Raw genomic sequence first — 18,684 nt, 5'->3', positions numbered from 1 at the left:
GGCGGGGGGCGCTGGCGCCTATCTCAGCTACAATCGGGCGGAAGGCGGGGTACACCCTGGACAAGTCGCCACCTCATCTCAGGGCCATCACAGATAGACAGACAACATTCACACACTAGGGCCAATTTAGTGTTGACAATCAACCTATCCCCAGGTGCATGTCTTTGGAAGTGGGAGGAAGCCGGAGTACCCGAAGGGAACCCACGCATTCACGGGGAGAACATGCAAACTCCACACAGAAAGATCCCCAGCCTGGATTTCAACCCAGGACTGCAGGAACTTCTTATTGTGAGCCAGACGCACTAACGCCTCTGCCACCGTTTATATTGTTCAAGTTAAAGTCAAAGTACCAATGATGGTCGCGAAATGATTCTCTGGCATTTGACCCATCACCCTTGATCACCCCCTGGTAGGTGAGGGGAGGAGTGAGCAGCCGCAGTTGCCGCACCCGGGAATCATTTTTGGTGATTTAACCCCAAATTCCATACTTGCCAACCTTGAGACCTCCGATTTCAGGAGGTGGGGGCGTGGTCGGGGGGCGTGGTTAAGAGGGGAGGAGTATATTTACAGCTAGAAAATTGCAGATTGGATTTTAACCTATTTAAAACATGACATGAAAAATATATTTATTGTGAGAAATCAAGATGATCAGTGTTTCCACAAAGATAAATATCATTAATTATTAATAACAGAGTTAAAGGTATATTGAGCAAAATGGCTATTTATTTAAGTGTGTAACAATCTGGTAGCCCTTCTTATTAATCAGTACCCAAGAAGTAGCTCTTGGTTTCAAAAATGTTGGTGACCCCTGCCGTGGATGTTACTGTCAGATATGCAGGTACAGTAGATGGCAGTATTGTGCTGTTTAAGAGTGTCACAACATTGCTGTTTACGGCAGACAAACTGCTTTACGGGAGACGAAAACGTGACTGCTGTTGTTGTGTGTTGTTACTGCGCTGGGAGGACGTTAATGAAACTGCCTTACAATAAATCCACATAAGAAACCAAGAACTCGCCCTCGATCATTCTACAGTTATAACGTCATTGGGCAGGCTCTCTGTTTATATTGTGGGAAAGCGGATGTGAAAACAGGCTGTCGACACGTCACTCAGGTCTGTATGAAGCTGAAGGGGGCGTGGCCTCCAGCCCTGAATTTCGGGAGAAAATTTGTCCCGGGAGGTTTTCGGGAGAGGCGCTGAATTTCGGGAGTTTCCCGGAAAATCCGGGAGTGTTGGCAAGTATGCCAAATTCCAACCCTTGATGCTGAGTGCCAAGCAGGGAGGAAATGGGTCCCATTTTTATAGTCTTTGGTATGACACGCCTGGGGTTTGAACTCACAACCTACCGATCTCAGGGCGGACACTCTAACCACTACAGTGTCTTCATGGATAATATCTATTATTATAATAACAAATTGATGGGAAATAAATTGTCCAATATGTATATTTTGTTGTGCAAAATTGCAGATTTAACAGAATAAAAACATGAAATTGCTAACCTGTGCGTCGTCGAGGACAGTTTGACTATCTGGGGAAATGTGCCTTTATATTCTTGTCAGTGACAAAGCAGGAAGGGGCTTGGACTATGTTCATATGAAACGCCTTGTCGTTCATTAAATGACATTTTACATGCGCTTCTTCGCGCAAAACGGGGTTCGCCCATCCGATCAGGACGTGATATGCGTATAAGGAGGGGCGGCCCTGGATATACACATGAAATAAATGTATGAAAGCAACCGTCATATTGTATTCAAATACATTTGTTTGTCTTCTCGAAATATTTACGATCAGGAATCAAGATTTTTATTTACATATGAAATGAAGTGAGTTATATTTATATAGCGCTTTTCTCTATTGACTTAAAGCGCTTTACATAGTGAAACCCATTATCTAAGTTACATTTAAACCAGTGTGGGTGGCACTGGCAGCAGGTGTGTAAAGTGTGTTGCCCAAGGACACAACGGCAGCGACTAGGATGGCAAAAGAGGGGATCGAACCTGGAACCCTCAAGTTGCTGCCACGGCCACTCTACCAACCGAGTTATGACGTACCCCAATATATAAATACTTTCGTACATATTTTATCCTCATTTGTACATTTATTTTAAAACATCTAATAAGACTTGTTCTAGTAAAATAAAACAAATTCTAGAAAAAGACAATATTTAGACCAGTGGTTCTCAACCTTTTTTTCAGTGATGTACCCCCTGTGAACATTTTTTTAATTCAAGTACCCCCTAATCAGAGCAAAGTATTTTTGGTTGAAAAAAAGAGATCAAGAAGTAAAATACAGCACTATGTCATCAGTTTCTCCACTTTCGTTGTTCTTTGAACCTGTTCACTGCAATAATACAATAAAACTCTCTTCTATTTTTGAACTATTAAATTGTAGAATAGTGCAAAATATTGCTCATTTGTAGTGGTCTTTCATGAACTATTTGGAAAAAAAGATAGAAAATAACTAAAAACTTTTTGAAAAATAAACAAGTGATTCAATTATAAATAAAGATTTCTACACATAGAAGTAGTCATCAACTTAAAGTGCCCTCTTTGGGGATTGTAATTCTAAACATTTCTTCACAAAAAAAAAATCTTTATAAATGGGTTGATAAATGGGTTGTACTTGTATAGCGCCTTTCTACCTTCAACATACTCAAAGCGCTTTGACACTACTTCCACATTTACCCATTCACACACCATCAGGAGCAAGGGTGAAGTGTCTTGCTCAGGACACAACGGACGTGACGAGGTTGGTACTAGGTGGGATTTGAACCAGGGACCTTCGGGTTGCGCACGGCCACTCTCCCACTGCGCCACGCAAAAGAGGCAAAAATAGCATTTTTTGGGGAAAATTTTTGCTTTAAAGGGATTTTTGCTCAATTTTTGTTGATTTTTGCGCTAGAAGGTAAAATTATGAAATCTGGGTCTAAGTCAGCCCTACATAGAGGTTTTTGTTTCATGTCTGTACGACATTGCTAACGGAAGTTACAAGCAGTCTGTTTTTTTTTTTTTTTTCCTAGGGGGCGCTAGAGCGCATTTTAGATTTTTGGGGTTTGGTTTTTGTTATTAGATGGCAATTTTCGCCAGTTCTGATGAGTGTGTGAAATTTGGTGAGTTTTGAAGCATGTTCAGGGGGTCAAATTACAGTTCAAAGAGGTGGCGGAATAATAATAAAACGGACCAGTTTCAATAGGGTCCTCTATGTGTGAAATTATGAACACATTACCGTAAAATATTAAATAATATTATTTAGCTCATTCACGTAAGAGACTATAAGATTTCATCGGATTTATCGATTATATGTTAGTTATTTAAATGACTCTTACCATATTATGTTACGTTAAAATACCAGGCAGCTTCTCGGTTGGTTATTTATGCCTCATATAACGTACACTTATTCAGCCAAAGTCTTTCAAAAGTCTATTCTTGGTGTTGGGTTTTATCAAATGCATTTCCCCCAAAAATTGCGACTTATATATGTTTTTTCCTTCTTTATTATGCATTTTCGGCGGGTGCGACTTATACTCCGGAGCGACTTATGCTCCGAAAAATGCGGTAACAGTCATTAATTCATTAAAGAATGCGCATATGAAGCTGGTAGGGTTCGGTACCTCCAACAAGGTTAAGAACCACTGAGCTAGACGAAGTGGCTGGCGATAGGGAAGTCTGGGCTTCCCTGCTTAGGCTGCTGCCCCCGCAACCCGACCCCGGATAAGTGGAAGAAGATGGATGGATGGATGTATTCCGTTTATATTTACATCCAACACAATTTCCCAACTCATACGGAAACGGGGTTTGTACATTTTCAGTAGACCCTTAATAAATTCATAACGACTGTATGTTTGCCAGGGCCTTAAATCCCAAACCACAAAATGTCGCCAAACATCATCAATATTTATGGAACATGTCCACAAAAATAAAATCTCGCTGTCAACATTGAATATTGCATTGTTGTATTTTTTTCCCACAGTTTATGAACTTACATTCATATTTTGTTGAAGTATTATTCAATAGATATATTTATAAAGGATTGTTGAATATTTATTTTTAGAATATTTTTTTAAAATCTCACGTACCCCTTGGCATACCTTCAAGTACCCCCAGAGGTACGCGTACCCCCATTTGAGAACCACTGATTTAGACAATATCCTCATAAATTTAACTGACAACATACTTCCACAGCTGTAAAAGTTTACTTGTTTTTTTTCTTTCAAAACATTAATCTGATAACATGTATTTTTTTTTCTTACAATATTCCAACTGTAATTCTTGCAAAACTTCACTTTGGCACTTTTCTCAATATTATCTTATCATTGTAAAATATTTATTTTATTTTCATGAAAATATTTTTTTTGCATGCATGCCATAATATTTTTGACTTCATCTTCATAAAGATATGATTTCACTCCTGTACAATCAATTATTTTAACTCACGGAGAGAAAAAAATTATAAAAAAGGCTCTTAGTAAATATGTGACATACTGCAGGGACAGCCTAAGATTTTTTGCATATATCGCTGTACATCATCATCATCATCATCATCATCATCATGCTCACGACTCACAAAGTGAAAGTTTCGTTGTATTTCGGCGCCCAGCTGTTGTTCTTGGACTTGGTGGCGTACTTTCTCTTCTTGTCACTCAGGTGCGGGCCGATAATGAAAACCTCCACAAAAGGTCGAAATATTCCCTGCGTCTGCCACCTCAGGTCGTTGGCGGCCACCACTGTCACCCAGAGAGAAAGAGGCAGACAGAAGGGAAGGTGAGGGAAAGTCTTTTATTCTAACAAAAGTACAAAATATTTCTCCTAAAAGATTCTCTTGGTAGTAGAATGAATGTACCATACCTGTCCAATTGCTATTGTTTCTGCACGATAACATCTTTTCTTGCAAAAGATTCAATATTTAATATTCCATTCAATTGCAATCATCTAAAGCAGGGGTGCCCACACTTTTTCTGCAGGCGAGCTACTTTTCAATTGACCAACTCGAGGGGATCTACCTCATTTATATATATCATTTATATTGATTTATTTATGAAAGAGACATTTTTGTAAACAAATTAAATGTGTTTAATGATAATACAAGCATGTGTAACACATATAGATGTCTTTCTTTCACGAAGACAAGAATATAAGTTGGTGTATTACCTGATTCTGATGACTTGCATTGATTGGAATCAGACAGTAATGATGATAACGCCCACATTTTCAAATGGAGGAGAAAAAAAGTTGTCCTTTCTGTACAATACCACATGAAAGTGGTTGGTTTTTGGCATCTAATTCATCCAGCTTCCATACACTTTACAAGAAAAACATTGGCGGCAAATTCCGTAGCTTGCTTGATTGACATTCACGGCACCCGAGGGTCTTGTGAGATGACGCTGGCTGCTGCCAGTTCTTTATTATGAAAAAATGACAGAGAGGAAGGCGAGAAACACTTTTTATTTCAACAGACTTTCGCGCCGTCCCTTCCGTCAAAACTCTACAGGCCGACTGCACATTTCCTATCTTCACAATAAAAGCCCTGCTTCATGCTGCCTGCGCTAACAAAATAAGAGTCTCGGAAAGCACTTGTGCACGCCAGCTTTCTGAGGGATCGCTTGTGCACGCCAGTTTTCCGAGACTCTGTATTTAGTTAGCGCAGGCAGCATGAAGCAGGGCTTTTATTGTGAAGATAGGAAATGTGCAGTCGGCCTTTAGAGTTTCTCGCCTTCCTCTCGGTCATATTTTAATAATAATGATCTTGCAGCAGCCAGCGTCATCTCACAAGACCCTCCGGTACCGTGAATGTCATTTAAGTGACGTCTTGGTGAAGATTGATGATCACTAATTTTTAGGTCTATTTTTTTTAAAAGCCTGGCTCGAGATCGACTGACACACCCCCCGCGGTCGACTGGTAGCTCGCGATCGACGTAATGGGCACCCCTGATGTAAAGCTATTTACACTTTATTCTTTAGTTTTATCCTTTATTGTTCAACAATAAAAGTACAAATTAATACTCACTCAAATTTGACTTAATTCTTCTAATAGTATGACTTTTATTTTTGTCAAAATTATGATGGAATTTTTGTATAATTTTAATGGATTGTCTTCCAGAAAGGGATATGTTTCCTAAACGTAGGACTTTTTCTTTGAATACAACTTTCAAAACCCTAAACCAGTGAAGTTGGCACATTGTGTAAATGGTAAAAATAAACAAAATACAATGATTTGCAAATCCTTTTCAACCTTTATTCAATTGAATAGACCGCAAAGGTAAGATACTTAATGTTAAAACTGGAAAACTTTATTTTTTGCAAATATTAGCTCATTTGGAATTTGATGCCTGGCAACATTTTTCAAAAAAGCTGGCACAAATGGCAAAAAAGACTGAGAAAGTTGGGGAATGCTCATGTGTTGTACATGGGCTTGATTTGATTTGCTCCACATCACACCACCCATGTTGACTCAGCTATTTTCTCAACAATAGCTTCATCTTTAAATTAAAGCTGCAAGCAGCGTTGGTCGGGTCCGCCTTTGGCCGCTGCCGCCGTGTCCCGAGTCCCGATCTTAGTCAGAACTACATAGAAGTTTTTATTTCATCACTCTACGACATTCCTAACAGAATTTACAAGCAATTTTGTCAGTTTTTTTTCCAAGGGGAGCTAGAGCACAATTTTCATTTTTGGGGTTTGGTTTTTTATTGGATGGCAATTTTCACCACTCCTGATGTGTGTGTGTAAAATTTGGTGAGTTTTGAAGCATGTTAAGGGGGTCAAATTACACATTGGCGTTTCTGGATGTTGTTGATAAATGGCTTTTGCTTGGCATAGTATAGCTTTAACTTGCACTTTGAAGCATGTTAAGGGGGTCAAATTATGGTGCGAAGGTGCGAGCGCGCCTTGGGCTGCTGCCCCCGAGCCCCACTGTCGAAGCCGCCTTGGTGACACTATTTAATGAAACTCCAAAAGTCACGGCTGACATTTATTTTACTGCACTCAGATGCGCATTAAGCTCCAAGTTCGATCATTCGGTTTACTTCCGTGGCAAATTTAGGGACGTAACGATATGAAAATTTCATATCACTGTGGGCGGCATAGCTCGGTTGGAAGAGTGGCCGTGCCAGCAATTTGAGGGTTGCAGGTTCGATTCCCACTTCCACCATCCTAGTCACTGCCATTGTGTCCTTGGGCAAGACACTTTACCCACCTGCTCCCAGTGCCACCCACACTGGTATAAATGTAACTTAGATATTGGGTTTCACTATGTAAAGCGCTTTGAGTCACTAGAGAAAAGCGCTATATAAATATAATTCACTGTTATCGTGACCAAAATGACAACCGGTATTGTTGAATGTGTTAAAAAAGTACACACAGTCTTTTGAAATCATTTGACCAAGTTCTTACATTTTTTTAAATAATGAAAAAAATAGATAAACAGTTAGAAAACCCACATTTTTGTATGTTTTGTGTTTCTTAAGCTTCACCACTAGAGCCTTAGAATTGTATCTGTTTTAATGGCTAGCGTTAATTGTTTTGAATATTGGTTCGTACTGTAGCACTTTAGGATGTATTTAAATAAAAAGTGTGCAACAAATAACATCTACTATAAGTATTCATTATTTCTGAGGAGAGTTGTGGTGTCCTATTCTGTACAGCGGCGCTTGGACGCACCGTAAAAGACACCGTCTCATATTCCTCAGTTTAGAAGGCTCTTTGTTTCTTAATGGGGAAAGATATTAATGCCTCTTGTTTTTATGTTTAATTTTAAAATGTAATTTAATTGTATTTGTAATAATCAGTCCAACAAAATAATACACGTCCATCCATTTTCTACCGCTTGTCCCTTTCGGGGTCGTGGGTGGTGCTGGAGCCTATCTCAGCTGCATTCGATAATACAATCCTTATTCCAAAACCAAACCCGGGCCAGCAACATTCAGAATAGCAATCAACAGAGCAATTGAGAAGACAACACAAACATCACACAAAACAATCCAAAAGTAGTCCAAAAAAAATGCATAATATCAACAACAGTATCAATATAAATAATTCCAACATAGCAAAGATCACAAATCCCTCATTTAAATTATCATTACAGCCATTTATAAAAATATAAAATAAAAACATTTAAAAAATGAATAATAGTGTCACAGTGGCTTACACTTGCATCACATCTCATAAGTTTGACAACACACTGTGTCCAATACTTTCCACAAGGATAAAATAAGTCATATTTTAGGTTCACTTAATAGTTTAAACAAATTTAAATAAATGATCCCATATTCCAAGATATGACTCATTATCTAAACCACCGTATTTTTTCCGACTATAAGTCGCAATTTTTTTCATAGTTTGGCCGGGGGTGCGACTTATACTCAGGAGCGACTTGTGTGTGAAATTATTAATACTTTACCGTAAAATATCAAATAATATTATTTAGCTCATTCACGTAAGAGACTAGACGTATAAGATTTCATCAGATTTAGCAATTAGGAGTGACAGATTGTTTGGTAAACTTATATAATGTTCTATATGTTATAGTTATTTGAATGACTCTTACCATAATATGTTACGTTAACATACCACTATTGTATATTTATTTTAATTTGTCTTTCAAATGTCTATTCTTGGTGTTGGGTTTTATCAAATAGATTTCCCCCCAAAAATGCGACTTATATATGTTTTTTTTTTCTTCTTTATTATGCATTTTCGGCAGGTGCGACTTATACTCCGGTGCGACTTATACTCCGAAAAATGCGGTAAATGCAGTTTTTTTCTTCTGATATCATTTCCAAAGCATGTGTATACCAGTCAGTATGAGTTGGACTATCAACATTTATCCATTTTTTAAATATTACCCTTTTCGTTATGATGCATATTGGAAGAAATGCATTTTTACTCTTTGGTGACACGTTACTAAATTGATGCCTCTTGTTTTCATGTTAGCATTCAAGCTACTGTCATTCTGTAAGTTTATCACAGTGCAGTTATCAATCACGTTTTTTTAAATAATTTTCATTTAAAACGGCATTTCTTTTACTGCGGTTATTATTAGTACTGTCTATTGTTTACATCACTTGGCAAATTACAATAAAAAGTGGAGTGGGGAAAAGTTGGCTCTGATTGGCTGTTGTCAGTGACGTGTCCGCCATGTTTGATGGAATAATATGTTCACAGTCGATCACCGTATTTGACCTGAAATTGATCCCGATCATTAGTGTCAACACGTAAAATATGTGGCGACTATAAATGATCAGTAATAGCTAAGAAGAAAGGTCAGCATTAAATGACCTCTGCTTCTGCCTACTCCTTTTCAGACATGTATTGTGCTAATGCAGAGCTGGGCAAATATTTTGACTTGGGGTCCACATTGAGAGAAAAAAATGTGTCTCGGGGGCCAAAGTCTATGTGTGTATAAATGATATATATACACATTTAGCTGTAAAAATCTGCTGTACAGTATGTGTGTTTGTGTACCTGAAAAAAAGGGACCCAAATGTCCGATAGAATTCTAAAAAAGTTTTTTACTGTACGGGACACCCAAAATGTACATGACAATAAATAAAGTGGGATTTACAATATTAACCTTGAACAATATTAATATTGTAAATCCCACTTTATTTATTGTCATGTACATTTTGGGTGTCCCGTACAGTAAAAATCTTTTTTTAGAATTCTATCGGACATTTTGGTCCCTTTTTTTTTCATATACACAATATTAACCTTGAACAAGGCTTCACGGTGGGAGAGGGGTTAGTGCGTCTGCCTCACAATACGAAGTTCCTGCAGTCCTGGGTTCAAATCCAGGCTCGGGATCTTTCTGTGTGGAGTTTGCATGTTCTCCCCGTGAATGCGTGGGTTCCCTCCGGGTACTCCGGCTTCCTCCCACTTCCAAAGACATGCACCTGGGGATAGGTTGATTGGCAACACTAAATTGGCCCTAGTGTGTGAATGTGAATGTGAGTGTGAATGTTGTCTGTCTATCTGTGTTGGCCCTGCGATGAGGTGGCGACTTGTCCAGGGTGTACCCCGCCTTCCGCCCGATTGTAGCTGAGATAGGCGCCGGCGCCCCCCGCGACCCCAAAAAAAGGTAATAAGCGGTAGAAAATGGATGGATGGATGGAACCTTGAACAATAAAACACTGAATATTAACAACACGTGAACATCGCTCCTCTTTTACTTCTGAGACCAGCTTCTCCATAGACATCTTTTAAAACACAACAAAAATGTAACAAACAGCGAAATATGAACGCAAAGGGTAATAAACACCTGCAATATGATATATTATGCAGACATTTGTTGTAAAAATGTCTCTGTTGCTGACACGTATTTCAGGTTGACTGCTCTGAAAACAAACCCCGCCCACTCTTTGTTCCTGGTTCGAGCTGCTGGAACGTAGATTACCCTAATAACTCCTATAACACTCAAAAGCGTAGTTCAAGACTCACGGTCATTCAAAAACAGCGCCGCACATCATAATGGCGGCTACAGTTTTGATGTTAAGGGTCTAAAAAAAAAAATGACTGATTAAAAATTGGGCTTCACGGTGGCAGAGGGGTTAGTGCGTCTGCCTCACAATACGAAGGTCCTGCAGTCCTGGGTTCAATTCCAGGCTGAGGATCTTTCTGTGTGGAGTTTGCATGTTCTCCCCGTGAATGCGTGGGTTCCCTCCGGGTACTCCGGCTTCCTCCCACTTCCAAAGACATGCACCTGGGGATAGGTTGATTGGCAACACTAAAATTGGCCCTAGTGTGTGAATGTGAGTGTGAATGTTGTCTGTCTATCTGTGTTGGCCTTGTGGTGAGGTGGCGTCTTGTCCAGGGTGTACCCCGCCTTCCGCCCGATTGTAGCTGAGATAGGCGCCAGCGCCCCCCGCAACCCCGAAAGGGAATAAGCGGTAGGAAATGGACGGATGGATGGATGATTAAAAATTTTAATGGGCTGTATTTTGCCCAGGTCTGTGCTGATCTAACCACAGGGTGCTCCTTAATAAACATGTCTGACACAAACATACCATTTACTTTGGCTAATTGTTCAAAATGATCTCCTGAATACCACTGCAAAAAGTCAATGTTCAAAAACAAGAAAAAACAAAAAACAAAAAATGAGGGGTATTTTATTTGAACTAAGCAAAATTATCTGCCAATAGAACAAGAAAAGTTGGCTCGTCAAGACTTTCCAAAACAAGGAAAATTAGCTAACCTCAATGAACCCAAAAATACCTAATAACAAGTGCACTTTTCTTGGTAGAAAAAAAAAACGGACCTTTTTGCTCTATATGTTGAAAAATATTTTTAAATTAAGTAAATGCTTGTGCTATTATCTTGACATAATGATCTGCGCCAGGCATCATGTTTTTTTTTTTCATGCTTGAAGTAAGAAATGTTTTATACCTGTGAGTGTTGATGACACAACTTTGCATCAGTTGATATTCTAGTTTAAAGCATGTTTTACTCAACATAGTTCATCAAATACCAGGTCCATTCTATGTGTCATACTTGATCATTTCGCGATAATGCCATATTTTTGCTGAAAGGATTTAGTAGAGAACATCAACGATAAAGTTCGCAACTTTAGGTCGCTAATAAAAAAGCCTTGCCTTTACCGGAAGTAGCAGACTATGTGCGCGTGACATCACGGGTTGTAGGGCTCCTCACATCCTCACATTGTTTACAATCAGCCAGCAGCAGCTAGAGCTATTCGGACCGAGAAAGCGCCAATTTCCCCATTAATTTGAGCGAGGATGAAAGATTCGTGGATGAGGAAATTTAGAGTGAAGGACTAGAAAAAATAAAAATAAAGATGTTATAAGACACATTTACTAGGATAATTCTGGAAAATCCCTTATCTGCCTATTGTGTTGCTGGTGTTTTAGTGAGATTAAATAGTACCTGAAAGTCGGAGGGGTGTGGCCATGGGTGTTTTGACGCCAGAGTCTCTGAGGGAAGCCACGCAGCTGCAGCAGGACGGAAGCTCTGCTGATGTCTTCGGTAAGAGGCGACTTATTACCACCATTTTCCCACCGAAAACTGCCGCTTGACATGTAGTCGGGATCCACGTTCGCTTGACCGCTCTGATCCATAGTAAAGCTTCATTTTCGGGAATTTTAAACAAGGAAACACCGCCTGTGTTTGTGCGGCTAAAGGCTAAAAGCTTCCCACCTCCATCTTTCTACTTTGACTTCTCCATTATTAATTGAACAAACTGCAAAAGATTCAGCAACACAGAAGTCCAAAATACTGTGTACTTACGCGATTAAAGCAGACTACTTATAGCTTGGATCGGGCTGGAAAATAATGTCCGCTACAACCGGTGACGTCAAACGCACGCGTCATCAACAAGAAACTCCACGGGAAATTTAAAACTGTACTTTAGTAAACTAAACCGGCCGTATTGGCATGTGTTGCAATGTTAATATTTCATCATTGATATATAAACTATCAGACTGTGTGGTGGGTAGTAGTGGGTATCAGTAGGCCTTTAAAACAAGTAAAACAGTAACATAAAATCTGCTAAGTGAGAAGAATGATCTTATCTGGGAGAAAATAAGCAGAGATGACCCTTATTTTAGGTTTTTCATCTTACTTAGATTTCAGTCTTTTGCACTGCAGCTGTGCTTTCCCCCAGTGCACGTAAGGTCATCGCCATGACAACTGCATAGTACTACGCTCTCCTTTACAGCCTGCGGTCGGCGATCACGCTCCACTTCACATGTTGTAAAAATGGAGGAATGACCTTACCTTTCACAGTGACCTTGTGCTCGCCAGTGTTGGGGTGAGTGAAGATTTCCACGTGGATGGACACCTCTCCCACAGCATCGTCCACCCCAGATCCTGGTGGGGCACAAGACACACACACAGTTGGCAAATGACTCCTCTTTCAGGCGACCAAACACGAACATGAAGCCGCTTCAAGTTTCCTCTTCCAAGTCCGAGGTGAGGATTTTAGTGCAATTTGGTTCATGCACAGGACATGTTGCAGAAGGACTACTGGCAGAGTCACTGGGCTTCTTGTGCACGTGAGGAAGTGCAGATGTGGACAGTGTGAGTGCGACTACTTCCATGGTGATATTTCCACCTGCTGTTTCCCACTACCTCAATCTGCACTAGCTGTCACGCTCCTTTGATGAGATCACACTGTGAGTTCTGGGGACAGAAGGTTTGCTCGTTGCAGTGGCGGAAAACAAACTAACGCGTAAGACACCGGCAAAAAAGGACAAAAACTGAACTCCCCAGCAAAAAAAATAATTTTTGAAATTTACGGTATTTTCCAGACCATTGGGCACACCGGATCATAAGGCGAACTGACGACGAGCGGGTCTATTCAGGTCTATTTTTATATAGAAGGCACATCAAATTATATGATGCATTTAAGAAGTCATATTGTTATTATTTTTTTCTAAATGTAAAACACTTCCTTGTGGCCTACATAACATGAAATGGTGGTTCTTTGGTCAAAATGTTGCATGGATTATGTCTTGCAGATCATCTTCAAGCCGCTTTCTGACAGTCGCTTCCGGATGCGACGTTTTGTGGGCGGTCTTATTTACGTGGCTCACCTTCGGCAGCGACTTCTCCCCGTCATCTTTGTTGTAACGGTGTAGCGTGCAAGGATGGGAGTGGAAGAAGTGTCAAAAGATGGAGCTAACTGTTTTAATGACATTCGGACTTTACTTCAATCAATAACAGAGCAGAATCTCCTCATACGAAAACAACACAGGAAATGTTTCCCATGAAAAACCGCCCGACCAGAAGTCTCTAATAACTAAAGTTCCTTGGGTGAATAATGTAAACTCACTACACCGGTGTGTTTTAGCGCTTTCATGGCGAGTTTACTGACAGATATAAGTAAGAAATGTACACTACTTTATATTACAAATGGGAACAGCGGAGGATGAATGTCATATAACAAGAAGATAGAGAAAAAGAAGAAGCTTATCGACTATGTTGTCGTCATGGACTACAAAGGCGGATGAGCGCAATTTTTCAGGCTTTATACAAATCCCAAATACAGATCAGCAGGTACCAGCAGGTAAAACAAATTTTTGATTTTGCACAATATTGCGAAACAAAACGCCAGATAATATGTCTTACCTTATACACACACCATAATAATACTCGTATGTTGAAGTACAGTACAATCCATCAAGTGGTGCGGCTTCGTAGCTTACCAAAGTCGTACTAAAACATTTGATAGATTTTTCAGCGCCGTGACTAATGTTCTATATTTTCAATGGAACATATAAAATGTTGGTGTTGTTTACTTGAGTCATATTGCCATCATAGTGCATTCTACGCATACCACCTATCGTTACACCATGCACCAAATAAATTTGCTTCGAGGTCGGTAGGTAAAACCAGAATGATTCCGTACATTAGGCACACCGGGTTATAAGGCGCAATGTCGGAATTTGAGAAAAAACATTATTTTAAGTCGCCTTATATTCCGGAAAATACGGTAAGCGAAATAAGTATAGTGTTTGGAGTCGACCGACATTGCAGGAGGAAGAAAAAGTGAGTGGAGGGAAGGCCAGGGGGGTTGAAATGAAAAAAAAAAAAAAAAAATAGTAAAAAGAGGCCGATACAGATATACGTCAAAATGCAGATAATCGGTCGGTCTCTACTAGAGAGAGGGAAGTAAATAAATGATAAATGGGTTGTACTTGTATGCCGCTTTTCTACCTTCAAGGTACTCAAAGCGCTTTGACACTATTTCCACATTTACCCATTCACACACACATTCACACACTGATGGAGGGAGCTGCCATGCAAGGCGCCAACCAGCACCCATCAGGAGCAAGGGTGAAGTGTCTTGCTCAGGACACAACGGACGTGACGAGGTTGGTACTAGGTGGGATTTGAACCAGGGACCCCTCGGGTTGCGCACGGCCACTCTACCACTGCGCCACGCCGTCCCAAAAATTAGTAAATGCGCAGGTAAGGTGAGGACATGCTCAGATGGGTGGAGACACGTCAACACATTATTACTTTCCTAGGGGAAACCAAGGGAACTAAACTCTGTTTTTATTACATCGACACCGAATGTGACCTGCAAACTATTCCAGAAGATGCGGCGACAGACGGATATTCATTTTCACTTTTTTATCTAGTGGCTTTGTTCCGTCAACATGAGCTTGGTGGTGGTGAATACCAGCAGCCTGCCTGTGTGTGTTTGTGTGTGTGTGTGTGTGTGTGTGTGTGTGTGTGTGTGTGTGTGTGTGTGTGTGTGTGTGTGTGTGTGTGTGTGTGTGTGTGTGTGTGTGTTGTTGCAGCCGGCCGCCTACTAAACAAGGTGTCGGTGGGAGTGAGGCGGCAGTGAGTGTTCCTGGCATGTTTTCTGGCGTTCGGCTCTCATCTCGTCTCTCCGGGGAGGATTATTGGATTGTGGCTCTCGCTGCCAACTTCCAACAAGACCAAAGAGAGCAGTAGGCGTCCATCTGGACCGCTCCACTTGATGGAAAAGCACTGAGAAACAAGTAAACCTAAGCAATTTTATTTAGCTTTTTTTTTTAAATTATTTTTAAAAAACGATGGCTCAAGCTCCCGTTTAGTGGCGTTTGTTAAAAATACATTCCTGATGGTTTCTGTTAGTGGAACAACAATAACTGGTTTGATTTCCTTACCAAAGTACTTTTGTATCCATTAATAAGTCAACCAGTTGGACACAGCTAACTTCTCACACATTTGTTATTATATACAAGGGGTCACCAACACAGTGCCCGCGGGCACCAGGTAGCCCGTAAGGACCAGATGAGTCGCCCGCTGGCCTGTTCTAAAAATAGCTCAAATAGCAGCACTTACCAGTGAGCTGCTTCTGTTTTTTCAATTGTATTTATTTACTAGCAAGCTGGTCTCGCTTTGCTCGACATTTTTAATTCTAAGAGAGACAAAACTCAAATAGAATTTGAAAATCCCAGAAAATATTTCAAAGACTTGGTTTTCACTTGTTTAAATAAATTAATTTTTATTTTTTTACTTTGCTTCTTATAACTTTCAGGAAGACAATTTTAGAGAAAAAATAAAACCTTAAAAATTATTTTAGAATTTTTAAACATATATACCTTTTTTACCTTTTAAATTCCTTCCTCTTCTTTCCTGACAATTTAAATCAATGTTCAAGTATTTTTTTATTATTGTGAAGAATAATACATTTTAAATTAATAAATTTTAGCTTCTGTTTTTTCGACGAAGAATATTTGTGAAATATTTCTTCAAACTTATGATTAAAATTCAAAAAAAATATTTTGGAAAATCTAGAAAATCTGTATAATCAAATCTAAATCTTATTTCAAATTCTTTTGAATTTCTTTTAAAATTTTTGTTCTGGAAAATCTAGAAGAAATAAGGATTTGTCTTTGTTAGAAATATAGCTTGGTCCAATTTGTTATATATTTTAACAAAAGACAGATTGTATTTTAACCTATTCAAAACATGTAATCAAAATTTTAAAATCAATCTTAATCAGGAAAAATTACTAATGATGTTCCATAAATTCTTTTTATTTTTTTCCAAAAAGATTCGAATTAGCTAGTTTTTCTCTTCATTTTTTTCAGTTGAATTTTGAATTTTAAAGAGTCGAAATTGAAGATGAACTATGTTTCAAAATTTTATTTTATTTTTTTTCGTGTTTTCTCTTTTAAACCATTCATTTATTCTCTACAAAAAAACTTCCCGTAAAAGGAAATAAAATGTACGACGAAATGACAGACAGAAATACATACATTTTTTTAAATATATAGATTTATTTATTAAAGGTAAATTGAGCAAATTGGCTATTTCTGGCAATTTATTTAAGTGTGTATCAAACTGGTAGCCCTTCGCACACAGTTTTATCTGCCACTAAAAGTGCATGTCGTGCCACACACACAAACATCTTCCTTCTAAGACATCTGGCACATGCAGATGTCCTGTAAATAGTTTGAGCTGTAAATATAACAAAACGTGTTCCACCAGTGTTACTTCTAAGATGATCTCGTTACATGCTGATGACAAGAAAATATTGCCATCATCGAATGTTTTTGAGGGACCAAATTTAACAAATGAAAAGCTTGTTTTGGATCTAAGAGCAGTAGTTTCTGTAAGAAAACCATCAAACCCTACGTTCACTGTCCTCTTGCAGCAGCCATGCAGGAAATGTACACTTGAATGACCAAAAAGAAGGGTTTCCTCCATATTGCCAACATACCTGTGGGCGTGGTCAATATCACATCATATAAATTATGATGCATACATCATAAATTCTGGACTACAAGCCGCTACTTTTTCCGTACGCTTTAAAACCATCGGCTTTTAAAACGGTGTTGCTTATATGTGGAATTTTCTTCGCTAACGGCCATAATGTTTTGTATTCAATAGTTGTCATTCAACTCAAGCAGAGACACTGAAATGGTGCGTTATTGCTTGTGCTACGGCGCCATCTTTTGGACGAGTTCGCTCACTGCAGGTGTTGCTTGTTAAAAATGTAGTTAATGCCTTAAACCAGGGGTCTCCAAACTACAGCCGGATCCTGCCCGGCTGCCAAAATGAATTACATTAGAAGGAAATCATGTGGGATCCCAACAGACTTTAGATCGGGTAAGAAACTCACAACTTGGTTGTCTGTTTCAGAACACCTTCAAGAACTAAAATAATGGTAGGATCAGCCTTTAGCTTTTTGTTAACATGTTTGACTAAATATTTAAGTAACATACAGTACAGGCCAACAGTTTGGACACACCTTCCCCACATTCAATGTGTTTTCTTTATTTTCATGACTATTTACATTGTAGATTGTCACATCAAAACTATGACTGACCACATGTGGAGTTATGTACTTCACAAAAAAAGGTGAAATAACTGAAAACATGCTTTATATTCTAGTTTCTTCAAAATAGCCACCCTTTGCTCTGATTACTGCTTTGCACACTCTTGACATTCTCTCGATGAGCTTCAAGCGGTAGTCACCTGAAATGATTTTTTTTTTACTTCATAGGTGTGCTTGAAGCTCATCGAGAGAATGCCAAGAGTGTGCAAAGGGTGGCTATTTTGAAGAAACTAGAGCAGGGGTGTCAAACTCATTCCAGATCGGGGGCCACATGGAGAAATATCTACTCCCAAGTGGGCCGGACTGGTAAAATAACGGCATGATAACTTGGAAATAAAGACAAGTTGTGATTGTTTTCTTGGTTTAAAAATAGAACAAGAAAATCATCATTATGTTGTTTTTGGATTTTTTTACACTTTCATCTTGCGTTTAGATGGATGGATGGATAGATAGATAGATAGATAGATAGATAGATAGATAGATAGATAGATAGATAGATAGATAGATAGTACTTTGTTGACTCCTTCAGGAGAGTTCCCTCAGGAAAATTAAAATGTATTGATGTTAAAGTATATAATATTTTATGTTTTTTTGACGTTGTTTAGACTTTCTGAATAAATTACGTGATAAATGTTCATAGTCAACTCATTAATGTTCATTTTCAATCTATCAAGATAAAAAAAACAATAGCAAAATCAAATTATGGGACGCTATTTATGTAGTTTGATTATTTTCCTCGATTGGTGCACTAACGTGATTTTTTTTTTTTTTTTTTTTTTTACATATGTAGCATCATCGACAAAAATACAAAGAATTGCTATTGTGACATCTTGTGGACACATTTATAACAGCAGTTTCTTTTATTAAAAAATTCCGGCTTATTTTTATACTTTGCAAACTCATC

The 18,684-nt window shown here is 38.9% G+C and overlaps 1 protein-coding gene across 1 annotated transcript in view; it reads right to left on the bottom strand.

The window, feature by feature from the left end:
- LOC133543903 (protein unc-13 homolog A-like) overlaps positions 1–18,684 on the bottom strand; it is a 197,799-nt gene that overhangs the window by 9,015 nt on the left and 170,100 nt on the right. The window contains exons 40-41 of the mRNA XM_061888799.1: positions 12,719–12,811; positions 4,563–4,722 (exon numbers count right to left, since the gene is read on the bottom strand). Of these exons, the coding sequence (XP_061744783.1) occupies positions 4,563–4,722; positions 12,719–12,811 (253 nt within the window). The remainder of the gene's footprint in view (positions 1–4,562; positions 4,723–12,718; positions 12,812–18,684) is intronic.

The sequence above is a fragment of the Nerophis ophidion genome, linkage group LG26 (assembly GCF_033978795.1).
Source record: "Nerophis ophidion isolate RoL-2023_Sa linkage group LG26, RoL_Noph_v1.0, whole genome shotgun sequence".
Classification (NCBI taxonomy): domain Eukaryota; kingdom Metazoa; phylum Chordata; class Actinopteri; order Syngnathiformes; family Syngnathidae; genus Nerophis; species Nerophis ophidion.
This window is presented reverse-complemented; position numbering and strand designations above follow the sequence as displayed.